Genomic DNA, 22,870 nt, shown 5'->3' on the forward strand with positions numbered 1-22,870 from the left:
TTGGCACATGGATTTTCTTGCGGGAACCAATGTGTTTCAGGAACCAGAGTTGTGAGTCAGGTTATAGTCAAATGTCTTATACAATTTCATGTGATTCCTGGGAAGTTCTTAGCCGAAAACATTATTTCCTGTATGCATAATGGATTGAAATCTGATCTCATTTTTCTCCTGTGTAAATGAGGTCAAAATTGGTATAATAGTATGGTAATCCCCAATATTCCTATTGCAAGCAATACAAAAGATTGAAATCACTCCTTTCACCATTACAGTAACTACTTTGATAAGGCCAGAAAAAAGAGTGGTGTTAATAAACATTTTCATAAGAAAACTAGCTGAGAAATCAAAATCTAAAGAGCTGCAGAATCCATAGTTTGGATAATTTTGGCAAAGATCTGCTGGATAACTAAAGATTCTAATATGAAAATTTGATTTTTGCTCTTTTTGTGGATTACAATCAGTATATAAATTATAGTACTAATAGGTAAATTTGATTTTAAAATGTTAGAAACCGTAACTTGTGTTTACTAGTAAAGATATCCAGGAAAGGCATTGGTGACCGAGGAAATCTGTAGCCAACAATTTGAGTTAAGAATCTTAGAGTGAGTAACTTCTATTTTTCATGCTTTGGCATCATTTATTATTTCTATATTTAAATCTTTTCTTCCAGACACAAAATAATGTTTCCTGCTGTTCTGTCAATATTACATATTATAATAGTTGGCACATGTGTAACTGAGGACAAAAGGAACCACGTGAGAATGTTGTTCTAAAGGATCATTTTATTTATGGGAAGTGTCTCAATTTCATTTTTTCCCCCATAATAGCATTTCAGGTCCCATTCAAGAATTGCACTTGATGACACACATACTGGTACTGAGAAAGTGTTTATAGCAGAAATAATCAGGTTTAAGTATCTTTTTGTGCATGGCTTATAGCTTTGCTCTTCCACCTAGAGCTCTAAATTTTATAAGAGGCAATATTATGACATGGTTGATGTTGTAATAGTTGGTTAATGTAGAATCATAGAAAAGGAGGGATAGAAGGGACCTCAAGAGGTCATTAAGTCCAACCCCCTGTGCTGAGGCAGGATCAAGTAAACCAAGACCATCCCTGACAGGTATTTGTCTAACCTGTTCTTAAAATCCTCCAATGACGGGGATTCTACAACCTCACTTGAATGACTATTCCAGTGGTTAACTACCCTTATAGTTAGAAAGCTTTTCCTAATATCTAATCTAAATCTCCCTTGTTGCAGATTAAACCCATTACTACTCGTCCTACCTTCAGTGGACATGAAGAACAACTGATTACTGTCCTCTTTATAACAGCCCTTAATGTATTTGAAGACTGTTGTCTGGTCCCTCCTTGGTCTTCTTTTCCCAGGACTAAATATGCCTGTTTTTTTTTAGCCTTTCCTTGTAGGTCAGGTTTTTCTAAACCTTTCATAATTTTTGTTGCTCTCCTCTGGACTTTTTCCAATTTATCCACCTCTTTCCGAAAGTGTGGTGCCCAGAATTGGACACGGTACTCCAGCTGAGGCCTTATCAGTGCTGAATAGAGCTGGACAATTACCTCCCATGTTCATTTAACAACACTCCTGTTAATACACCTCAGAATGATATTTGCTTTTTTCCCAACTGCATCGTACTGTTGGTAGTCATTCAATTTTGATCCACTATAACCTCCAGATCCTTTTCAGCAGCACTACTGCCTAGCCAGTTATTCCCCATCTTGTAGTTATGCATTTGATTTTTCCTTCCTAAATGCAGTAACTTATACTTGCCTTTACTGAATTTCATCTTGCTGATTTCAGACCAGTTCTCCTATGTCTAGGTCGTTCTGAATTCCAATCCTGTCCTCCGAAGTGCTTGCAATCCTTCCTAGTTTGGAATTATCTGCACATTTTATAAGCCTACTGTCCACTCCATTATCCAAGTCATCAGTGAAAATACTGAACAGTACCAAACCCAGGACTGACCCCTGTGCTGCCCCACTAAATATGCCTTCACAGTTTGACAGCAAACCATTAATAATTACTCTTTGAGTATGGTCTTTCAACCAGTTTTGCACCTACCTTATAGTAATTTCATCTAGACCACATTTCACTAGTTTGCTTATGAGACTGACATGTGGGACTGTGTCAAGGGCCTTACTAAAATCAAAATATATCACATCTACTGTTTTCCCCTATCCACTGGGCCAGTGACCTGTCAAAGAAGGAAATAAGGTTGGTTTGGTATAATTCGTTCTTGACAAATCCATGCTGGCAATTGGTACAAAACCATGCTGGTTGATTTGTACAAAGAAGGTAAAACATCTCCAGTGCATTTTTGTCATGATGATTTAGAATCTAGTAGTTTGTCCAATTGGTCCTCTACCAAAGGACACTTCTACTGTACTCTAACAAAGGCTTAATCTAAACAATATAACTTGAATGAGTCTTGGGTTAAAGAAAAAATTCAAAACATATGAAATATAAAACAATAATTTATTTACTTGTTAATGTTTGTAACTAATGATTTCATGAAACTGCTTTTATAATTCAGTACATTCAAATCTACAAAGCAAACAGTTACTACAATGGGCATTTCAAATTACACAAACTGTTCTGTGTAAACAGCTTAGCTGTACATGCACATTCTTTCAACAGGTTGCAACACTTGCAAACATGCTTTAAAATCCTTTAAAGCTGCAGTATAGTGTACTTTGCCTCAGGCCTTTCAGCTGAAACCTATATATTTCCTTTAGATACCTTTAAAAAGAAAAATGTTTAAATGCTGATCATAACTCTAAAGCCTGCTGGTTTGATAAATGTTAAATATTACAGGAGAATGACTCTATCAGGAGTTCAATACTTTTGCGATTAACCTTGAGCTAAATATTGATAAACAGCAGTGTGTGCAGTAGTGCACAACAGCAAAGTAATATCACAAAATATGCTTTCATAAAAATACATATTTGCGGTTGCTTTTGTGTTTTTTAGGCAAAGAAAAGCATGTGTAACCTTTTATATGAATACAGTTTAAACAAATTATCTGCTTAAGTACGGTTAATACGTTTTATGATATTTAAACACTTGATGTAAAAGGTAATGAGTAAAAAAGTACACTCAGTATTCCAAAAAATTGTGTTAATATTGCCTTCAAAGGGGATGGGCGGGTTCTGTCTCCACTTTCCAATAAAGAATGTTGGCACCCAGAGTTGTAGAATTCAGTACTTTAATTATAAAGTTGATGACTGTATCTTATATACAAAAAAGCTTGCCACATTGAACGAGGCAGGGATTTCTACCCCAATGGTAGTGTTTTATGTACATAATGCAGCAATGGTGATTATACAGTAGTCACTGACAGGAAGGAATTGTACACTCTTGTGCCATCGGGGGACTTTGTACCATGGGTTAAGAGTTCTTGGATTGTCATCCAATTATCAAAGATTTTTTTATTCCTCTTCTTCATCATTTTTTTGTGGCTCAGTTCAATGATGTTCATCTCTTTCTTTTCTTCTGCACCTTGCTGTTCCTTTAAACAATCTAACCTGCTCTGCATCATAAACTCACGCCGCCTCCTCTGCTCCTTCGCTTTCACCAAATGCTGCTTCCGTTCCTCCTTGCTCCAGTAGCGGCCCATCTTCATCTCGCTTATAGCGTCGTCATCTGTCGTCATACCACTGCGCTCTTCCTTAATCTTTATGGCACGTTCTCTCAGCAGCCTGTCCCTGACTGGCCTCTTTGTGATGTAGCGGGTTCCATCACTCCTGACCTTGACTTTCCATTCCATCCTGGGTTCACTCTGGCTTGAAGAATTAAAGTCTTTGCACATGCTCACTAGGCTCATTTGGCTCTGTGCATATTCCACAGCTGATTTCTGTTGTATTAGCTGCATGTAGCTCTGATAGTGCTGAGCGTGGGCTGGGATATGAGCGTGTTTATAGGGAGAGTGATGATATGGAGAGATGTAGGAGCCAGCCAGTTTTTGAGCTGGGCTTTTGCTTCCATCACTGGCTTTTCTCTCTTTGCTTTCCAGCTGCTTGCCAAGGTCCGGATCTTTAGGTGACGAGAGATAGTTAGCAGAGCCGGATTCGTGACTTTCTGAGCTAGGTAGCAAATTCTTCTGGGAGACGTTGTATGCCACTGCCCCCTCATTATCTTGACAACTGCTGCCTTCTGCAGTTCTGTACAGTGAATTGTCAGGGGAAATCTGCAGTGTGAGCGGTGTGCTTCGACAGCTCTCGCCTGTATTATACGCACTCGAGCTATCCTTGTCAGATTTCTCAGGGAGCTCTGTAATGTCTGAGAGCTCGTGCCTGCGCGCATCGATGCTTGTGTTGTAGTTACGGAATCCGCTGTTATGGAGCATCCAGGGCTCCCGGTATTGATCCTTCAGCTGTTGCATTTTATGAGCTCTCACGATATTCAGACACTCTAGCTCAATATTCCGCAGTTCCTCGTTCAGCATCTCCAGCTCCCTGTCAACACTTTCGTGGTCACTCTTACTTATATCCAGGGCACTGTTATGATAATACAGACTGTATGGGTTGGCAGACTTGACTTGGCACTTCAGCTCCAGCAGTTCGCGGAATCTCTCACATTCATCCACTGGGATGCTGAGGAAGTCTGTGTCTGTGCAGTCGGCTGAGATAAATGACTCATTGCTGAACTGCATGTCACCACTTCCTAGAGTGTCATGACTGTAGACCAGCTTCTTCTGGCTTCCTAAAGTGTTAGAGGAAGTGGTGTGATCATCGGCATTATTCTCCTGCTCTGAGCTTTCATCATTTCGCGTGCTCTCATCTGTGCGGCCCACACCGCTGTCCTTCTCGTGCTGGTTAGATAAGATAGTGGCAGTATCTGTGGTGCCTCCATCTTCTTCGTGCTTCTTCTAAAATCAAAAATAAAAAAGTATAAATGTAAAAACTAAAAACAAACTCTTTGCAGGTTTAAATAATAATAAGTCATTTGAAGTCTTCTTAACTCTATCGGTCATTAAATGTTCACTTATTACCCCAGTGAGTTTAGAAAACATACCACAGACCGGATTTTCAACAGAGCTCAGTGGCAGATTTTCAATTGCTCAACATCCACACTAGGGGCTAGGTTTCTGAAAGATCTCCACTCCCATTCAGGTGCTTGAAATTGGGAACAAATTTTAAAAATTGCTCAGCATTTAGCAGCTCCTACTATGACGGTTATGACCCAACGTGCTGAGCTCTTTTAAAAAAAAATCTGATCTCTTATTTTTGGGGTTGAAATGGGAGCAGAACTCTCTTGAAAATCTGGTCCCAATTTTAGATCATGGAATGTTGTAAAAAATTCTGGCTGAGAACTGTAGAATTATATGTGTATTAGCATAATTGCAAATGCATTATAAATGTGTATGTCAAGGAAGTAAGATGGTCTTGTGGTTAAAGTTCTGGGCTTGGGCACAGGAGATCTGGATTCAATTCTTGGCTCTGCCACATACTTTGTGTGTGATCCTGGGTAAGTCACTTGTTCTCTGCCTCAGTTCCCCAGGTGTAAAATAATACTCCCTTTCTCCCACCTTTTGCCTCTCCTGTCCACTAAGATTGTAAGCGCATCAGGGCAGAGATAATTTCTTATTATGAGTATGTACAATGAATAGCACATTAGGGCTCCAACATTGGCTGGGGACTCTAGGTACCACTGTGATAATCATTGTCCTTGACACTCTTTGTCACTATCAAGTGTGTTAAATCTGACGTACAATTAAAGCTGATTCAATTTTTCAAACACGTGGAATGTTCTTTCCAGAACTGATTTATGTTTATTAATTAGCTTCCCGTCCATCTTGCTAGCTATCATGTACCTAATTCTATTCACCTCAAAGACCACAGCCAGAATGGTGGATTCCTATGAAGAAGGCTATTAAACTCTTGAACTGTGCTTGTGTTTTAAATGGGAAAAAAAAGTAGCAGATTTTAAAATGTATGCTTATTGAGATGAAGTCTGCTATACAGTTTGCAGATATCATCTTGGAACATCTAGATTTTGCAGAGCCCCTTTCTGCTTAGGTCGTCCTTAGAGATACTGGTTGGTTCATTCAGTTGAATTCGGTATCAGAATATCGAGTGCGGTGTGACGTTTTGACAGTGCTGCACAATGGAACGGCATTACCTGCTGAAGCATGCTGGCAGTAAACTGCATTGCCTGGTGGTGCTGTTCCTCTAGCATGTCCATGTGTAAGTCATCCAGAAAATCGTTTCTGTCATCATCCATCCATCCTTCATCCAGCTACATGAAAGGGAATAAATAAATAAACCCCCCCCACACCAAGCCTTGTCATAAAGATGAAAACTGACATAAATATATGCTCCCTCTTGGTGGAAAATTATCAGGAGATCAGGGGAGCTGCTTTCTGCAACTTTGCTGTATATCACTCTATGTCTGGCCTATCAGTCCTCATCCTCAAAGGAAACCTGCACACTTTCCAAAGACAAGCCTGGGAGCTTAAATTGATTACTCGGCGAGACGCTAAAAAGCATGGACTGAACAGAGACACTGGATTGATGGCTAATTACAACAATCTGTAATCCATTAACCCCCATTTTTGTCTTCTGAGGGCAGAGATGTTAATGGGCCACTCTACCTGGGATGGTTCCTTACTATTTATGCTAAACAATCTGTTCCACCTCATATTTTGATGGGACCCTGGGAGTACTTTTCCCAGACCTGAAGCAGAGCTCTGTGTGGCTCGAAACCATGTCTCTCTTCACCAACGGAAGTTGGTCCAATAAAAGATATTACCTCACCCACCTTGTCCCTAATGTCATGGGACTGACATGGCTACAACTACAGTGCCTACATGGAAATGAATATGCATCTCTTCTTTATGTGCTACTCTAAGGGCAAACAATGGCCTGCCACAAGGAGAACTTTTAGGATTCAATCCCTTCTTTGCATGTGGCTGCCTGCATTCCCAGTAGCAAGATCTGGCCTGTAATAATAGATTTGTGCTGTTTTCTCAGTTTAGAATACAAATCAATTCTAAAAAAAAATCTCCTTGTCTTTCCTCAAAAGTCCCTCCCCCTCACTACCCCCACCACCCCGCCCCCAAATTCCCTGCTGTTCCTAGAAATATAGTTATTTACTTCTGAGGTGGATGGTTGTTTTGGTGCACGTAACCAGTATATAGCGTGTATATATATATATATATACTAGTTACGTGCACCAAAACAACCACCATATATACATATTTTCTATACTCAAATCTTGAACCTATTGCTCAGGCTGGGTGGTCAGGCTCAGTAGATGCCATTCCTGGAAGTACTGAAATGTTCGGTTTTCTAGGGATGTGAAAGCGGCTACCCTATCCCTCCTCCCCCACATCTCCAAGGAAAGAGCAGGAGTGTCCAGGTAGCTGTGGATTCTCCAGACCGGCCCTCACCCATGCCCCACTGCCTGCATGCACGATCACAACAGTTTTGAGCAAGGGGGACGCATTCACAGGACGACTATCATACTACTAATAACTATAGTAAATGCTGCTGAATGTGTGGGACACTCAAATCCCAGCCCTGGAGGAAGCAGGGTAGGATTCCGTTTCAAACCTAGGTCTTGCAGCTGAGAGGAGAAAGCCATCTAGGTTAGACCTGACCAAAATGTTAATCACACTTTACATAAAGGCTCCATTTATAGATAGGACACAAAGGGCTAATAAATGATTAATAAGTGCTGGTTAATCAATTGCTATAGAGTATTATAGAGATCAGCATGTTATTTGTAACCATGGCATGTAACTATCCACAACACCTTCTGCTGATGTATCTATAACCATCTGTAACAGGTACTCCTCATATCTGGAACACGGTTAATTATTTATTAACCCTTTATACATTGAACTTAATATAAAGTGTGACAAATGTCATAGTGAACTCTCACGAACTTATTTCATGTGTTGTATGTGTTTCCAATCTAACCGTATATTACTTTTTTAAAAATAGAAAACGAAATCGCCTCAAAATCCAGTTACTTTTTTCTGGAACACAGATTCTCTGTTTTAAATTTACAGTAAGTATATAGTAGTCTCTCTGTACCTGGATTTCTGGTCTTGCTACAAGTAAGGAGACATTCTTGCTCTCTTCACTGGTTAGAAGTGCCACAGCTTCTTCTCGGTTCTGTACCTCTATGCCATTAATCTAAAAATATATATATAGTAAACAAACCAAATATGAGGGAAAAAAAGTGAAATAATGTTGCCATTTGGATGCTCAACTTCCATTTTGGTGGAAATTTGGTGGAAACTATATGGCTAGATGGATTCTCATATGAGACATGCTGCATATTGTCTCTGTACAAATCTACAACAGCAGAGCATGTATGTCAGTGTTGTGGCAGATATTTTGATGAAGAACAGCTGAGACTGGTATCTATCCCATGTTTTTCATATTTTGTGAGTGTGTAGCTATATGGCAGGAGTCTTGTCACAGAGCTGGAGCCAGAGAGGAGGGGAGAGATATGAGTAGAATCACAACAACAGGGAACCAGAATAGTTTAATAACTGTGGATATGGTCAAGGTGATAGAATTTCCCAGTGAAGACCATGCCGGCAATTAAAAAGGAGGTGGGACTTCTAGTCAGTATGATCCTGAGCAATGAAGTTCTAAAGTACTATCAGATAAATCACTCCTGAAATAGATGCTGTGTTGTGGGAGGACTGCTTACACTGGTACAGGTATCTGTGTGTCCACATTGCCACAGTGTCAGTAGAACTATGCTGGAATGATTCTTATGCTGCTCCAAAGAAGAGAATAACTATTGGAAAAAGTGGACAGTTTCCTTGGAGACAAAATTAAGCATGGATGCATGGCAGGCTGTGCCGGGAAAAAAAACGGGTTTTGCTGGTGAAATATTCTAGTGTAGACCAGGTCTGAGGGCAGGCTAAAGAGAATGAAAACAAGCCATTAATATTGGAAAAGAGGCAGTTAACTAGGTGGAGAATACTGGCTAACTTTTCATTGCCACACAACTTCAAAATGGCTCCTCCAGTTTTACTCAGCCTTTCAATATAAAACATTTTGGCTAGTACACTATATCTGCAACTTGACCAAGGCTACCAAAACTTGGCCCTTAAGGGTTTACACTGAGGGTGTCTAGATGGGGAGAGAGTGTGCAGCAAGCTGGGTTGTAAATCAATCGCGCACTAACCTGCCGCACCCTAACTGGCTGTGTGGACCTGCTATCATGCACTGAAGGGAAATTTCAGTGCACAGGACCAAGGGTCTACATGCCCAGTTAAACTCCATCTTGACGCACTGTCTAGACAAGCCCTAAACCTGAAAAATGGTAGCTCAAAGGAAAATCTTTGAGAAAAATTACAAGGGAGGGCAGAATTATTAAAGCTATAATGGAATAAGATTCACTGCAGCAATCCTAAAATAAAGTGTGTGAAACAATTTGATGTGTAAGTTCAAATGGCTACTGTATATCGCGGAATACAAGTAATCTCTGAATTATTTGCACACATACTTGAATAATGCGATCTCCCTCCCGCAGGCGACCATCTTTTGCAGCAATGCTGTTGGGATCAATCTGCAAAACAAAAGACTTGTAAACAGCGCTTAATTTGTAAAGAAAGAGGTGCTGGGGCTCAAGCAATTTTTTTACCGCTGCAGCGAGCCCAGAGGCACCGGGACTATGAACTGCTAAGCCTAGAGGTGCCGGGGCTCAGCCCTGGCACAAATTAAGCCCTGCTTGAATATGCTATGGAGGTTTAAAAGCTCAATCTTTCACCTCCCATTTTAAACATGATATTTGCAATGCAAGTAACATGGGTTAAATTGAGATATCAGTATCCAGGGCTGGGTCCATGGTTTTTATTTCATAAATAATTATTCGAGTTCTCCCTTGCTTTCATGAGAAGGGGGAAACGACAAACTTAAAATGACTGGGTTAAATGTAAAAAGTTTACTTCCTGACATGAGCCTCCAAAGAAGACAGGCTTGTATTACATATTAGAAAAGTTTGCTCATTTGCGCTTTCATAATTAACATTTTAATTTTCAAATGCAGTTCTCTGATCTATGCCTGCAATTCTTTTACATGGAATAATGGAAGGATTAGGTCCTAATTGGTACGTTGTAATGGAGGGATATGTTACGTTTAAATTTGTTTTTCCCTAAATAACTATTTAATTTGAAATGGATCCACGAGTGATAAAAGGTTAGATAAGTCTATGTATAAATTACTGTTTGTTGCATAAAAGGAAGCACAGAATGTCAAGCAGGCATGAAATATTCATCTGTACTCTAATAAAAATGCTTGCAATTTTATTCTATTTATCTTGGTTTTCAGAGCAATTAAAAATAGACTTCAGCTGCATTAAGAACATTAAGAATTCTTGGTAAATTTAATCTGAAGTTAAATACACTATATGGATCTATTTCAGTAAACATGAGGGTTAGGTATCAATAAAATGATTGTGGTGTCCAGGACAACATTTTTTTAAGGGGCTAATGATCTGACACTGCTAAAAATATACATTTTTATTTCATGGTAGAGAGGATGTGGCATTTCATGTTTGTTGGCACAATCACTCAGAGAAACAGGTTTTTCATTAAAAAGACTGGGACTTTTCAGCTTGGAAAAGAGGCAACTGAGGGGGAATATGATAGAGGTCTACAAAATCATGACTGGTGTGGAGAAACTGATGAAGTGATATTTACTCCTTCAAATAACACAAGAGCTGGGGGTCACCAAATGAAATTAATAGGCAGCAGGTTTAAAACAAACAAAAGGAAGCACTTCACACAATGCACAGTCAACCTGTGGAAGTCATTGCCAGGGGATGTTGTGAAGGCCAACACTCTAATGGGGTTCAAAAAAGAACTATATAAATTCATGGAGGCTAGGTCCAAGATGGTCAGGGATGCAACCCCACATTCCGGGTGCCCCTAGCTTTTTGAGTGCCAGAAGCTGGGAGTGGATGACAGGGGATATAACTACCCTGTTCTGTTCATTCCCTATGAAGCACCTGCCATTGGCCTCTGTTGGAGGACAGGATACTGGGCTACATGGACCATTGGTCTGACCCAGTGTGGCCATTCTTATGCGATAGTTCCGGAGTAAGGCTACGTCTACACTAGAAACTTCGAAGCGCTGCCGCGGGAGCGCTCCCATGACAGCGCTTTGAAGTGGTGAGTGTGGTCATGCGCGAGCGCTGGGAGACAGCTCTCCCAGCGCTCCTGGTAATCCACCTCCACGAGGGGAATAGCTCCTAGCGCTGGAAGCATGGCTCCAAGCGCTCCGAGCCTGTCCACACTAGCGCTTTAAAGCGCTCAAACTTACTGCACTCGGAGGAGGGGGGGGGGTGATTTTTCACCCCCTGAGCCAGCAAGTTAGAGGGCTATAAAATGTAAATGTAGACAAGCCCTAACTCTCAAGGTGGTAGAAAGGCAAGGGTACAAAGCATGCTTTGCCCTTTGACATCGTCTCCAGATTATGTTACAGGATTAGGCTGGGGTTCTCAAATTAGGGGCACAGCTAGAGTTTGCTTGGACATGTTTTGTTCCTGAGAACAATTTATAAGAAAACAAAACTGGTTTTACTTTGCTCAACACTTTTTCTTCAAAAGATTTTGGGTTTTCAATTAAAATATGAAAAATTTCATCAAAATCAAACAGTTTCTATGGAAATGTCCCTTTTGAGAAAAAAAAAAGTAATTTTTTGACAAAAAAAATAAAAAGAACATGAACTTCACTTGGGAAGCTGAGAACAGATTTTTGTGGGAGTTACAACATTAGTGACACCAGAACCAGGCTTTTTATGTATATACTGATGACTCCTTCCAATTTTTCAGCCATCCCATATGACTGTGTGTGGGATTTTGCAATGGTTAGTGCTTCTCTGAACAGTGTTGTTCCATTGGAGAGAACAACAGGCCAGTCACTGCTGGCACCTTTTATAGTAGAATTATATAATCTGTCCACACACGTACAGCACTCCAGGTTATTAACCTGGAATATAGCATATAAAAAAGGTTAGGGTTGGTGCAGCTCATATGGAGGCCACAAGCTCCTGTAGCCCTCTGACCGCATGGATGGGTGGGGGTAGTTGAGCTGGGTGGGGGCCGAGGGGAGGGATCAGATTAGGTCGGAGCCTCATCAGCACAACGGGGAGTTGGGTGAAAGGGAATTGGTGCCAGATTGTCTAATTATGGCATACCTGGTTTTAGAGCTCAGCAAGATGAGTGGAAGATCTGTGGGTGGTGGATCTAGAACAAATGTGTGGGCCTTAACTCGTAGAAATATAAATATTTGTTATTGTTAGAGAAGAGAGCACAAAAGAAGAAACATAGATGAGAAACGCTGCAGGGAAATTGTTTTCTATTTTAAGGTACAATCTTGTCTTTGGACATGCACTAAACTGAAATATTGGGTGAAATCTTGCCCCCACTAAAGTTAATGGGAATTTTGCCATTGACTTCAATGGACACAGAATTTTACCCATTACTTGGTGGAAAGGAAAATAAGCAATTATCTTCTAATTATTCCACTCCCAAATGTTTTTGGAACATCACCAGACATGACAGAATAGGAGCAGGGATAATATTTTTCTTAGCCTTTGTTTTACATTTGTTGTACCATATGTAAAGCAGCTCAATCTTACCTCACTAACATAAATACCAATGTCATCCTCATCATCAGTTCGATAACACACAGTAAGGCCAAGCTTGTCCTGGCTGTTCACTCTATGCAAGTCTACTTCCTAGGCAAAGAAAAGGATGTTCTGAATAAGACATCAGTGAGTGATGAAAGCAATTTTTCAAATGCAATGGAAATATTTTGCTTCAGTGATATACTGGATCTCTTTTAATTTTACTGTGAAGACCATGTTAACTTACTGAGTGAAAAGTGGATTATGTGCAGACAATCAATACCTAGGCCATTTTTGACCCTTCAATCAATATAAAGTCATTTTGAAAACGGACCTTTTATTGATCTCAAAGAAGAAAAATTACCTATATTTCTCGTGGTGTCAAGACTTCCAATGCTAAAATATTTTAGAAAGTATTATTTCAATATTTTTCATAGGTTGCATATATTTTCCTGTGAATAGTGCAACATTTGACAATATTTTCTGATTTATTTGGAAGAGTACAGCATGCTGTGTTACATTCATCTTCATAGTTTTGTAACTTTCAGAGACGAATGACTTAATAAGTTGCTAAAAGAAAAGAAAAGAAAGAAGCCGGTGGTTGCAAGATCAATGTATTTTCAGCAATGGGTGTGACAGTGGCTGTAGAAATATATTTTTAGCTTTGCCAGAATGTAGATTGAGCAGACAGGCCACGCTATACCATTCCAGCATTCTCTGGTGCACAGTTAGTCTTGGAGGAATGTAAGTTTTCATTTAAAAATATATTAAGATTCTAACATTGTTGTGAAAAAACATCCTCTGTTAGATTCTCCCCATGTTCATGTGCCCTTTGCACTGGTCCATCAGTACAAAGGTTGGTAAAGCCAGTTAATATTGCCCAGCTGAGTTTTTTCCATAGTCCAGAGGAATCTCCAGCGGGCACAGTCTGCATAGCTGCCTCCTCCCACTGCCTCACCACCTCAAGAGTGATGTGCTGAGAATCACAGAAAATTTCAAGCACTCACAGTTCTCGGACATAGGACCTTGCCTGGAATCATGTCCTAGTCGTGGCCAATCTGTGATTCTGCTGCATCACTCCTGAGAAGGCTTCCACAAGTGACATGAGGAATGATGTCCTTTCCACCCCCCACAGATAGGTAAGCAATGGTATGGGTAGCAAACTGTTTTTAGAGGGCTCTGACAGCTGTTTAATGGAGTGCAGCCTTGAAAGGGGCCATATGTTCTTTGCAGCCTGCTCTAGGCTGGATGCAAAATAAAGATGCTGTGATGGAGACCTGCTGTTGGAAATGGGATTAGAGAGAGCCGAAAAACTGGGCAAAAGCATGGGATCAGAACGAGGGCATGTATGCATCCCTGAACTTTCTCACGACAAGACGTGAAGAAAACCTATCTTAGCAACTTTTGCGGCTTCTTGTCCATTCTAATGTAAAAGTCTTGATAACATAATTAATTATTTCTGAACATCTCTCAATTTCAACCTGTGGTGCCATTCATAAGGGGAAAGACAATGAAACAAGCTGATATGAATAATTTATTGGCTTGTCTTGATGACAGCTGCCAAGATCAGCAGTCTCTTGTTATTTACTTGTCAACATGTGTAATTTAAAAAAAGAAAAAAAAACATAGCAGTAAATGTCAATGACATTTCAGATGATATTTAAATGGTTTCAATCAATAGTATCCATGGTGAACTACAGCTTCCCCCCTCCCCTCTTATGTTACAAAAAGGTTGAACACCTCGCTCTAATTGCAGAATTTTTCCATATTTCTAAAGCTTTGCCATTTTTAGAGAGGAGACTGAAACTGTTCAATAGGAATGATTAGATAAAGTGGGGCTAATTCTAATCTCAGTTATGCTGGTGTAAATCCAGAGTAACTCTTTTGATATCAGTGGGTTTATTCTGGATTTTATGGGGGAGAATCAGGCATTATGCCCCTAAATTAGGTTTAGTACAGTTCTTCTGCATTTTTCTGTGTATCTTAACAAAGGGGCGTCATGTCTTTAAGAGGGCTTTATGCACTCTATGCATCTGAGAATGTGTCTTGAAGAAAAGAATAGGAGATCATATTTAGCTGCTGTACAGGATCATCTTGTCTTCTATCTGCAATGAAAGAATACAGCAAAGTGTGAAACATGTCAGCCTCGTTAGATGGATCCTACTTGATGATTAATACTTTACTGTTTTTTTTGGGGAGGTGGACAAGGTATTTGTCCATTCTTGCTTATAGCTTATATTTAATATTGATACTCATTTGTTTCAATGCATTTTACATAATTGTGCATTTTAATACATAAGCATGAGAGAGAGTCTGATGTGACATATTTGGAAGGGGATAGATCACCTCAGGGAATTTTAAAATACATATAAGGAAACCAATCTTTAGACAGGTGGCCTTTTGAAAGAAAAATCCTGCAAAAAGAGACTCAGAGCAGGTATTTAATACCTGATTTTTTTTTTACAGATAATTAATTGGTAGACTAACCCTAGGTAATCCCTCTAGCCCTGGGAAGAAGAACTGGGATTTCATGTTACTCTAAATGTGATAATTTTGTGTACTTAAAAATAGGAACAGCTGTTTTCTATGTGCCTTTTCCTCAATAAAGTTTTAATGTAATCATAACGCTTTGAAAGGTTTTATAGGTACAAGTATACAAATCCAAATTCTTTAAAGCGAAGGCTTTTTTCAGAGTCAATTTTTTTTAAAGCATAGGTTCTGTTACATGAAAAAAAAACCCAATCTGCAAAGCCCAATGATAGTTTGTCCATTTGTACTGAGAATGTAAAAGTCTAGGAATTAATATTGGCATGTAAATTTTTTTGAAACAGTGAATTAAAACTTGACTCCTTTGACCTTCTACATCTCCTGCCTATCACTTCGAAGTTCCTGTACTGCAAGACAGGCAAGGCAAAGGGCTCTATCCTGCAAGCTCTAATCCTGTTGCAGATGACTAGTTTCATGTGTAGTGATTGCTGGACTGCTCCCAAAGTCCCTGCCATGTGGACATTCTTTTAGCTTAGTTTGGTGTTTTATAATAGAACTGGGATGGAGGAATATTTTGGGCTGGATAAATGCTCAGATGTTGTGGTGATGACCCCGTAGAAGATCATATCTACATTATGAAACACATCAGCCACCTACATTGGGAAAGAGGAGCCCAATGTATGTGTACGACACCTGGAACAGATCCACAGACATTAGAAACTGGACAATGGCGGTTTCCACTAGATGCTGTAATGTCAGGAGCAGTGTTCAGACGATACAAATCAGAATTACATTCTATATGTATTGCTGTAATATAACCTTTATAGACATAAGCAAAATGACCTGGATCCTTTGCTTGCATACATCAAGTAAAAGTGGAGTTTGTACATATGTTGGACGGAAATGTTAGAATACTCTCCATACGCAATATGAAAACTGCTTAAAAGAATGGTTGGCTTAGAGCCAAGGGGAGCTCAAAAAGTGTGTTGCCTATATGACATTTATAGGAAGGCAACAAGAATGATCATGTACTATGATATTATTATGCCTCCACACACTTGTAATAATAGATTCAGAATTAGTGGTAACCGTAAATTAACCTCTATACCCAAAAGGACATTCATGCGCAACAGATTATTGAATTGTTTTACAGATGATCTGAAATTATGGCCAGTTTGCACATTTATAAAAAACCCAGACCTTTGCTCAAAAAGGCAAAAATGAGCATTAAACATTTGAAACAAATGGCTAGTGATGACTGAAAGGTTCAGAGATTCAATTTGGATGTCTAGCCAAAGCTTGAAATAAATACGTTTTTTAAAATGAAGCTTTTTGTATGCTGAGCCTTCAGATACCAAACGAACAGGCCTTCTCCTTTTCTGCCAGTCTCCACAGTGGATAAAACGTGGAGATGGGGAGATGTCAAAGCCTTTGTGATGTCAGTATGCCTACATATAGTAAGGAGCTTACTGACCACCATGTTGTAGTTGTTTCTTTATTCAGTGGGAGGAAAAAACTTTTGTTGGCTGTCTCTTGAGCTAACAGCATAGAAACTGGTCCCTATATTAGAGCATGGTGCTTAGAATGGTTCCCCTGCTTTGTGCTGAAGATGATTTCCCATTTGTACCTCAACAAGGAAGCTGATCTTCTTTCACTATTTCTTTGCTCTAGGAGTGGCAAAGGAAAAGATGTTTCAAGCATTGTATTTCTAAGGGTAAAGTACATTTAGTATTCTGCTGCTTCTTTCCGCCTGGGTGCCAAGAGGGCCTTTTAGGGGTAACTGAATGAAGGAGGCAACCTAGTGACAGAGGATGTGGAAAAAGCTAATGTACTCAGTGCTTTTTTTGCCTCTGTCTTCACGAACAAGGTCAGCTTCAGACTACTGCACTGGGCAGCACAGCATGGGGAGGAGGTGGCCAGCCCTCTGTGCTAAAGAAATTGGCGGATGTGATTGCAGAGCCATTGGCCATTATCTTTGAAAACTCATGGCGATCGGGGGAAGTCCCGGAAGACTGGAAAAAGGCTAATGTAGTGCCAATCTTTAAAAAAGGGAAGAAGGAGGATCCTGGGAACTACAGGCCAGTCAGCCTCACCTCAGTCCCCAGAAAAATCATGGAGCATGTCCTCAAGGAATCAATTCTGAAGCACTTAGAGGAGAGGAAAGTGATCAGGAACCGTCAGCATGGATTCACCAAAGGAAAGTCATGCCTGACTAATCTAATTGCCTTCTATGATGAGAGAACTGGTTCTGTGGATGAAGGGAAAGCAGTGGACGTGTTATTCCTGGATGTTAGCAAAGCTTTTGACACGGTCTCCCACAGTAGTCTTGTCAGCAAGTTAAAGAAGTATGGGCTGGATGGATGCACTACAAGGTGGGTAGAAAGTTGGCTAGATTGTCGGGCCCAACGGGTAGTGATCAATGGCTCCATGTCTCGTTGGCAGCCGGTATCTAGCGGAGTGCCCCAAGGGTCGGTCCTGGGGCCGGTTTTGTTCAATATCTTCATTAATGATCTGGAGGATGGTGTGGATTGCACCCTCAGCAAGTTTGCAGACGACACTAAACTGGGAGGAGTGGTAGATACGCTGGAGGGTAGGGTTAGGATACAGAGGGACCTAGACAAATTGGAGGATTGGGCCAAAAGAAATCTGATGAGGTTCAACAAGGACAAGTGTAGAGTCCTGCACTTAGGACGGAAGAATCCAATGCACCGCTACAGACTAGGGACCGAATGGCGAGGCAGCAGTTCTGCAGAGAAGGACGTAGGGGTTACAGTGGACGAGAAGCTGGATATGAGTCAACAGTGTCCCCTTGTTGCCAAGAAGGCCAATGGCATTTTGGGGTGTATAAGTAGGGGCACTGCCAGCAGATCGAGGGACGTGATCGTTCCCCTCTATTTGACATTGGTGAGGCCTCATCTGGAGTACTGTGTCCAGTTTTGGGCCCCACACTACAAGAAGGATGTGGAGAAATTGGAGAGAGTCCAGCGAAGGGCAACAAAAATGATTAGGGGTCTGGAACACATGACTTATGAGGAGAGGCTGAGGGAACTGGGATTGTTTAGTCTACGGAAGAGAAGAATGAGGGGGGATTTGATAGCTGCTTTTAACTACGTGAAAGGTGGATCCAAAGAGGATGGATCTAGACTATTCTCCGTGATAGCAGATGACAGGACAAGGAGTAATGGACTCAAGTTGCAGTGGGGGAGGTTTAGGTTGGATATTAGGACAAACTTTTTCACTAGGAGGGTGGTGAAACACTGGAATGCGTTACCTAGGGAGGTGGTGGAATCCCCTTCCTTAGAAGTTTTTAAGGCCAGGCTTGACAAAGCCCTGGCTGGGATGGTTTAGTTGGGATTGGTCCTGCTCTGGGCAGGGGACCAATCTGGACTAGATGACCTCCAGAGGTCCCTTCCAACTCTAATATTCTATGATTCTAACTCTCAGATGCACTATAGAGGCCAGAAAGTTAGATTAATTGTTCAGCATGACAGGACCAGAGAAAGGCATGGTCTTGTCCAGATAAAAGACAGCATTGGGATCCCCGTGCAAAACTACCTGAAGATTGGTCACTCTCCTAGCTAAGCAGATGGCCAATAGTAAGGCAATTTACAAGATGATGGAAGCTCTCTAACATTGCTCACATGGGCCCCAAAGGTAATTAGTGCCAGACCTAGTTCCCCCTCCTGCTCCCTGCGTTAGTTTGTTTGTCAGCTGGTCTAAAATGTGTTGCTGCCTCTGGATGTCTTCTAATGGAAGAGCGTCAAAATCTTCATCTAGGTGACTCTGCTCTTTCAGTTTCAACAATCGATCACTTAATCTATTCAGAGTCATTCACAGCCTAAGCATGCCTACAGGTGTTGGAGTGCCTTAGTGCATCTTTGAATTTAATGCCATATGCAAAACTGGCTCTTAAGCAGACTAATTCCTTGGAAAAGGAAAGAGATCTTGGCTCAGCTGATCACCCAGACATTAGACTACAGAAAAATGTACCATGCTCACCCCCTCCCTCGCTGTCTTCATCCATGTCATCCAGAAATGGGTGGATGAAGAGATGCCCCCACTGATCAGTCAACGTCACAGTGGCCATGGCCTGGGGGAAGGAATCAGGCACTCGAGGCACAGCAAAAGAAAGGTCTCTGAGCTGTCAGTGCTGCCCCAATACGAAACAAGAGGAAATGGCTAGGCAACTGGGTATGCACATGCCAACAGCAGACAATCTCAAAGTTGATCTTCTGATCTCAGAGCAAAGCTTCTCCCTCTAGAAGAAAGACCCCTGGGGGAAGGTGCTTTAAATTTAGGATAGAGTAAAACCTACTGTGCACACGGGGACTACAAAACATAGCAGTATGCGTTTGAGCATGCTGCTCCCCCCCCCGTCAAATAGTCTTGGATTGTCTTTGTTGGAAGAGGAGAAACTGAAAATAGAGGAGGGTATCAGAGCATACTGGATGGGGTAACCTCTTGACCTGGTAACCAGTTTTCAAATATGGATTCCTAAATGGACACTAATGGAGGGATACCTCAGTGGTTTGAGCATTGGCCTGCTAAACGCAGGGTTGTGAGTTCAATCCTTGAGGAGGCCATTTAGGGATCAGGGGCAAAAACAGGGGATTGGTCTGAGCAGGGGGTTGGACTAGATGACCTCCTGAGGTCCCTTCCAACCCTGATATTCTATGATTCTATGGGGGGGGGTCAGATTGCTGCGTGCAACTAAAGACCCATTTCAGGCTTTGAAGAGTGGATTTCAGTCATCAAAGTGTCTATCACCAATGTTATAGGGGAGGGGGCACACCAGGATAGAGCTTTGTGAGAGGATGGGTATCAGAGATACATGCCTCTTCATGCTGTGGAACATCCTGCCAGAGTGGTTCTTGCCTAGCATGAATTGTGCATAATAGGCTCGACTGGAAGAACTTGGAAGAGTCAAAGGGCTTCTGTTGTGTTCCCCCTTCCCTCATATGATATGCTTTGTCTCAAACTGAAATGTAACTTGGAAGAATTCTTCTCAATCCCTATTCTTGAGAATAAGACACACATCCTGCTTGGACAAACAGGAAAGTTGGAAAGGGAAATAACATAGTAAACCTTGAGAGAACAAGTGCACATACCCTCAGTTCAGAATTTTCTCCTTTATAGTCCAAAGGAATTAACATACTGAGGGAAACTTCTATAGCGCCTGTCTGGCAGCTGGGCTGACTTGGCTGAATAAACATTTAATCCATGACATCCCAGGGAAATCCTGCAGTGATATATTGCTTCTCTTTGAACCTGAAATTAATTCTGTCTGGGTCTCTTTGCAAAGTTGAATGTATTTGCTAACTTAAAATGAAATATTAATTCCATATTTTTTCAGTCAGATCCTTGTGTAAGAACTGTTAAAGAAATCATTTTGTTTATTTACTTTTACTGAATTGAACACATAATAGTTAAATCTGAACCATGAATCAATTTTGGGTACACAATTTTGGTGTCTTTTTTAATGATTCCAGCATAAACTGTACCCTAGGGACATTTACAGAAGAATGTTGCCAACCTGTGTGTTTCACTGGTTTGACCTTGTTTACTTGTTACAAGTTAATAACTAGACAGTTATAGCTCATAAAAGTTTGGACAAGTTTATTTCAAATGTGATTGAAATTCAGAGCACATTTTATAGACATAAAAGCCCACAAGGGTGACTGGATGGTTTTCTTGCTTTAGACATTCCCACTGCACGCAATGAAACAAGTGCCTTTGTGGTCTGTTAAAGCACATCTATCAACAGGCAAACAAAAAAGCAACTAGCTAGTCAAGTCTTTGTTATAGTACTTTGACTCTTCCATTGATCTTAGTCTCCAAGATTTGAACAAGAATCTTTAGTGGTTTTTAAGAAATCCTATTAGGCCACAGAGATGTTTCTAATGTTCAGCTGCTTGTGTTACTGAGCTGATCACCTTTTGCCACCAAGTACTATATCAATGTCAAAATTATTAATGTTGGGATTTAAGCCACGTTAACAACTGGCTACTGAAGTGCACATGTTTAAACAATTTTCAGCTCAACTGGCTGATCTTCTAATGGACGCAATATGATTTATCCACAATATTAGATTTCTTAAGACACTATTTTGAAAAGACAGTTGCAGAAAATGATAATGTGCTCAACATTTTCCCTTTAAATTGAAATCCATATTGTATAAAAGATACTGTACAAAGAGACATAAAAACAGAAACGTCGACAGCTGCTGCTGAAATCACTCATCCCTTGATTCTTGTCTGATTTCTATTTGAATTTTTATACGGAGACCAATTACAGCCAGACTTGTAGAATTTAGTCATCTTGTAAATTTGTAGGTGAGCAACTTTATGCTCATGGGGTGAGATTCTCAAAAAGTGCTGTCAAACTCTGCTTCCATTGAATTCAATGGTAAAACTTGCACTGATTTAAATAGTCGCAGAGCTAAGTGAGCACTGATCTCTTTGGAAAGTGAAGTGTTAGCAGGACTGAGATGTAAGAAATCAGTGGTGCACACAAGCTGAGTGTAACCTTTTGTGTTACATCAGCATATGGGCAACTAAGCATATATTAACCAGCTTAGACTTCGGTGACAAAGACAGATGCATTAGTCAGTGGCTACAGAAATATTAGGACCTTTATTACCAGTGTAAATGTAGAAGTAAAAATAATAACTTCAGTGAAGCTACTCATGAGCATAATGTTAGACACATGCTTAGGTACCTTGCTGAATCATGCCCCACGTGTTTAAATTACACTCTCAGTGGCAGGAGAGTTGGTAGTAATGTAATGAAATTCATAAAGGGAAAATTGAAAAACAAGCTTTCGGTTGGGATATGCAAGATTTTCACAATGGAAGTGTTGGAAGTTCCATTGCTTTAAGACATTTTAAAACTGACTGGATACAACAGAAATTTTGCATTAGCAGGAAAGGGTTTTAGATGCGCTCAGATGTCTGTTCTGCTTTTAATGTCTATGATTCTGTACATCTCCTGCTGTAACTTTTCAGTTATGAGAGAGGAAAAGCAGCTTCGGAATTTGAGATATTTTCTTTGATCTCCTCTTACAATTTTAAAATAGCTTTACATGATTAAGACTGGCAATCTTTGTTTCCAATCCCGTGGATATTTAGAAAACAATTAATACTACTGAAACACTGAAGTGTAATTATGAATTTGTGGTACATGTTCCACCTACCAAATCGTATTGTTTTTTGCATGTAATAAACATGTAATTTCATATGGCCAGATCCTCAGGTACTGTACATCAGTATAGTTCCAAAGGAACAATGTCAGTTTACACCAGCTGAGGATCTAGCTCATGATTACACGACATAGTTGTATAAGCTTTAATGTTAGCTACCTACGGAGTAACTGGAGAGAAATATGCTTATGCATAATTGTTAAAAATGTCTTTTGACATTATACATGTGTAATTGTAGTTAAATGCTAAATAAGAAGACCGTGACACATGACAATATATAAAACATTTTGAATTTTACATTTTTGTGAATAGTTATTAAATACCTCTAATTCTAACTCGTCTCTGTCCATTTCTTGATGAATGCTTCCCATGTAGTCATTTGGGTCATAGTATTCATGCACCGATGAATGACTGGAAGAACAAAGTATGTTTTAGGATATCATGCCCTGTTCTAATTAGCATATTGATCCATCTCAGTCTCATGGCAGGTCATCACTAACATGACAGACTTACAATCAGACCAACAAGTATGGGGTAGAGTGCACTGTTTATAATAATAAATACACCAAGTGAAAAC

At 40.3% G+C, this 22,870-nt stretch overlaps 1 protein-coding gene across 2 annotated transcripts in view; it reads right to left on the reverse strand.

Moving 5' to 3' along the window:
* Window positions 1–2,499: 2,499 nt before the first annotated feature.
* PDZRN3 (PDZ domain containing ring finger 3) overlaps window positions 2,500–22,870 on the reverse strand; it is a 198,950-nt gene continuing 178,579 nt past the window's right edge. Inside the window, exons 5-10 of one of the 2 annotated variants that reach the window (XM_074957502.1) lie at window positions 22,617–22,704; window positions 12,622–12,720; window positions 9,485–9,547; window positions 8,053–8,154; window positions 6,134–6,250; window positions 2,500–4,880 (exon numbers count right to left, since the gene is read on the reverse strand). In XM_074957502.1, the coding sequence (XP_074813603.1) occupies window positions 3,333–4,880; window positions 6,134–6,250; window positions 8,053–8,154; window positions 9,485–9,547; window positions 12,622–12,720; window positions 22,617–22,704 (2,017 nt within the window). In that variant the 3' untranslated portion in view covers window positions 2,500–3,332. The remainder of the gene's footprint in view (window positions 4,881–6,133; window positions 6,251–8,052; window positions 8,155–9,484; window positions 9,548–12,621; window positions 12,721–22,616; window positions 22,705–22,870) is intronic. The other variant, XM_074957503.1, reaches the window with a different exon arrangement.

The sequence above is a fragment of the Natator depressus genome, chromosome 7 (genome assembly GCF_965152275.1).
Source record: "Natator depressus isolate rNatDep1 chromosome 7, rNatDep2.hap1, whole genome shotgun sequence".
Lineage (NCBI taxonomy): Eukaryota > Metazoa > Chordata > Testudines > Cheloniidae > Natator > Natator depressus.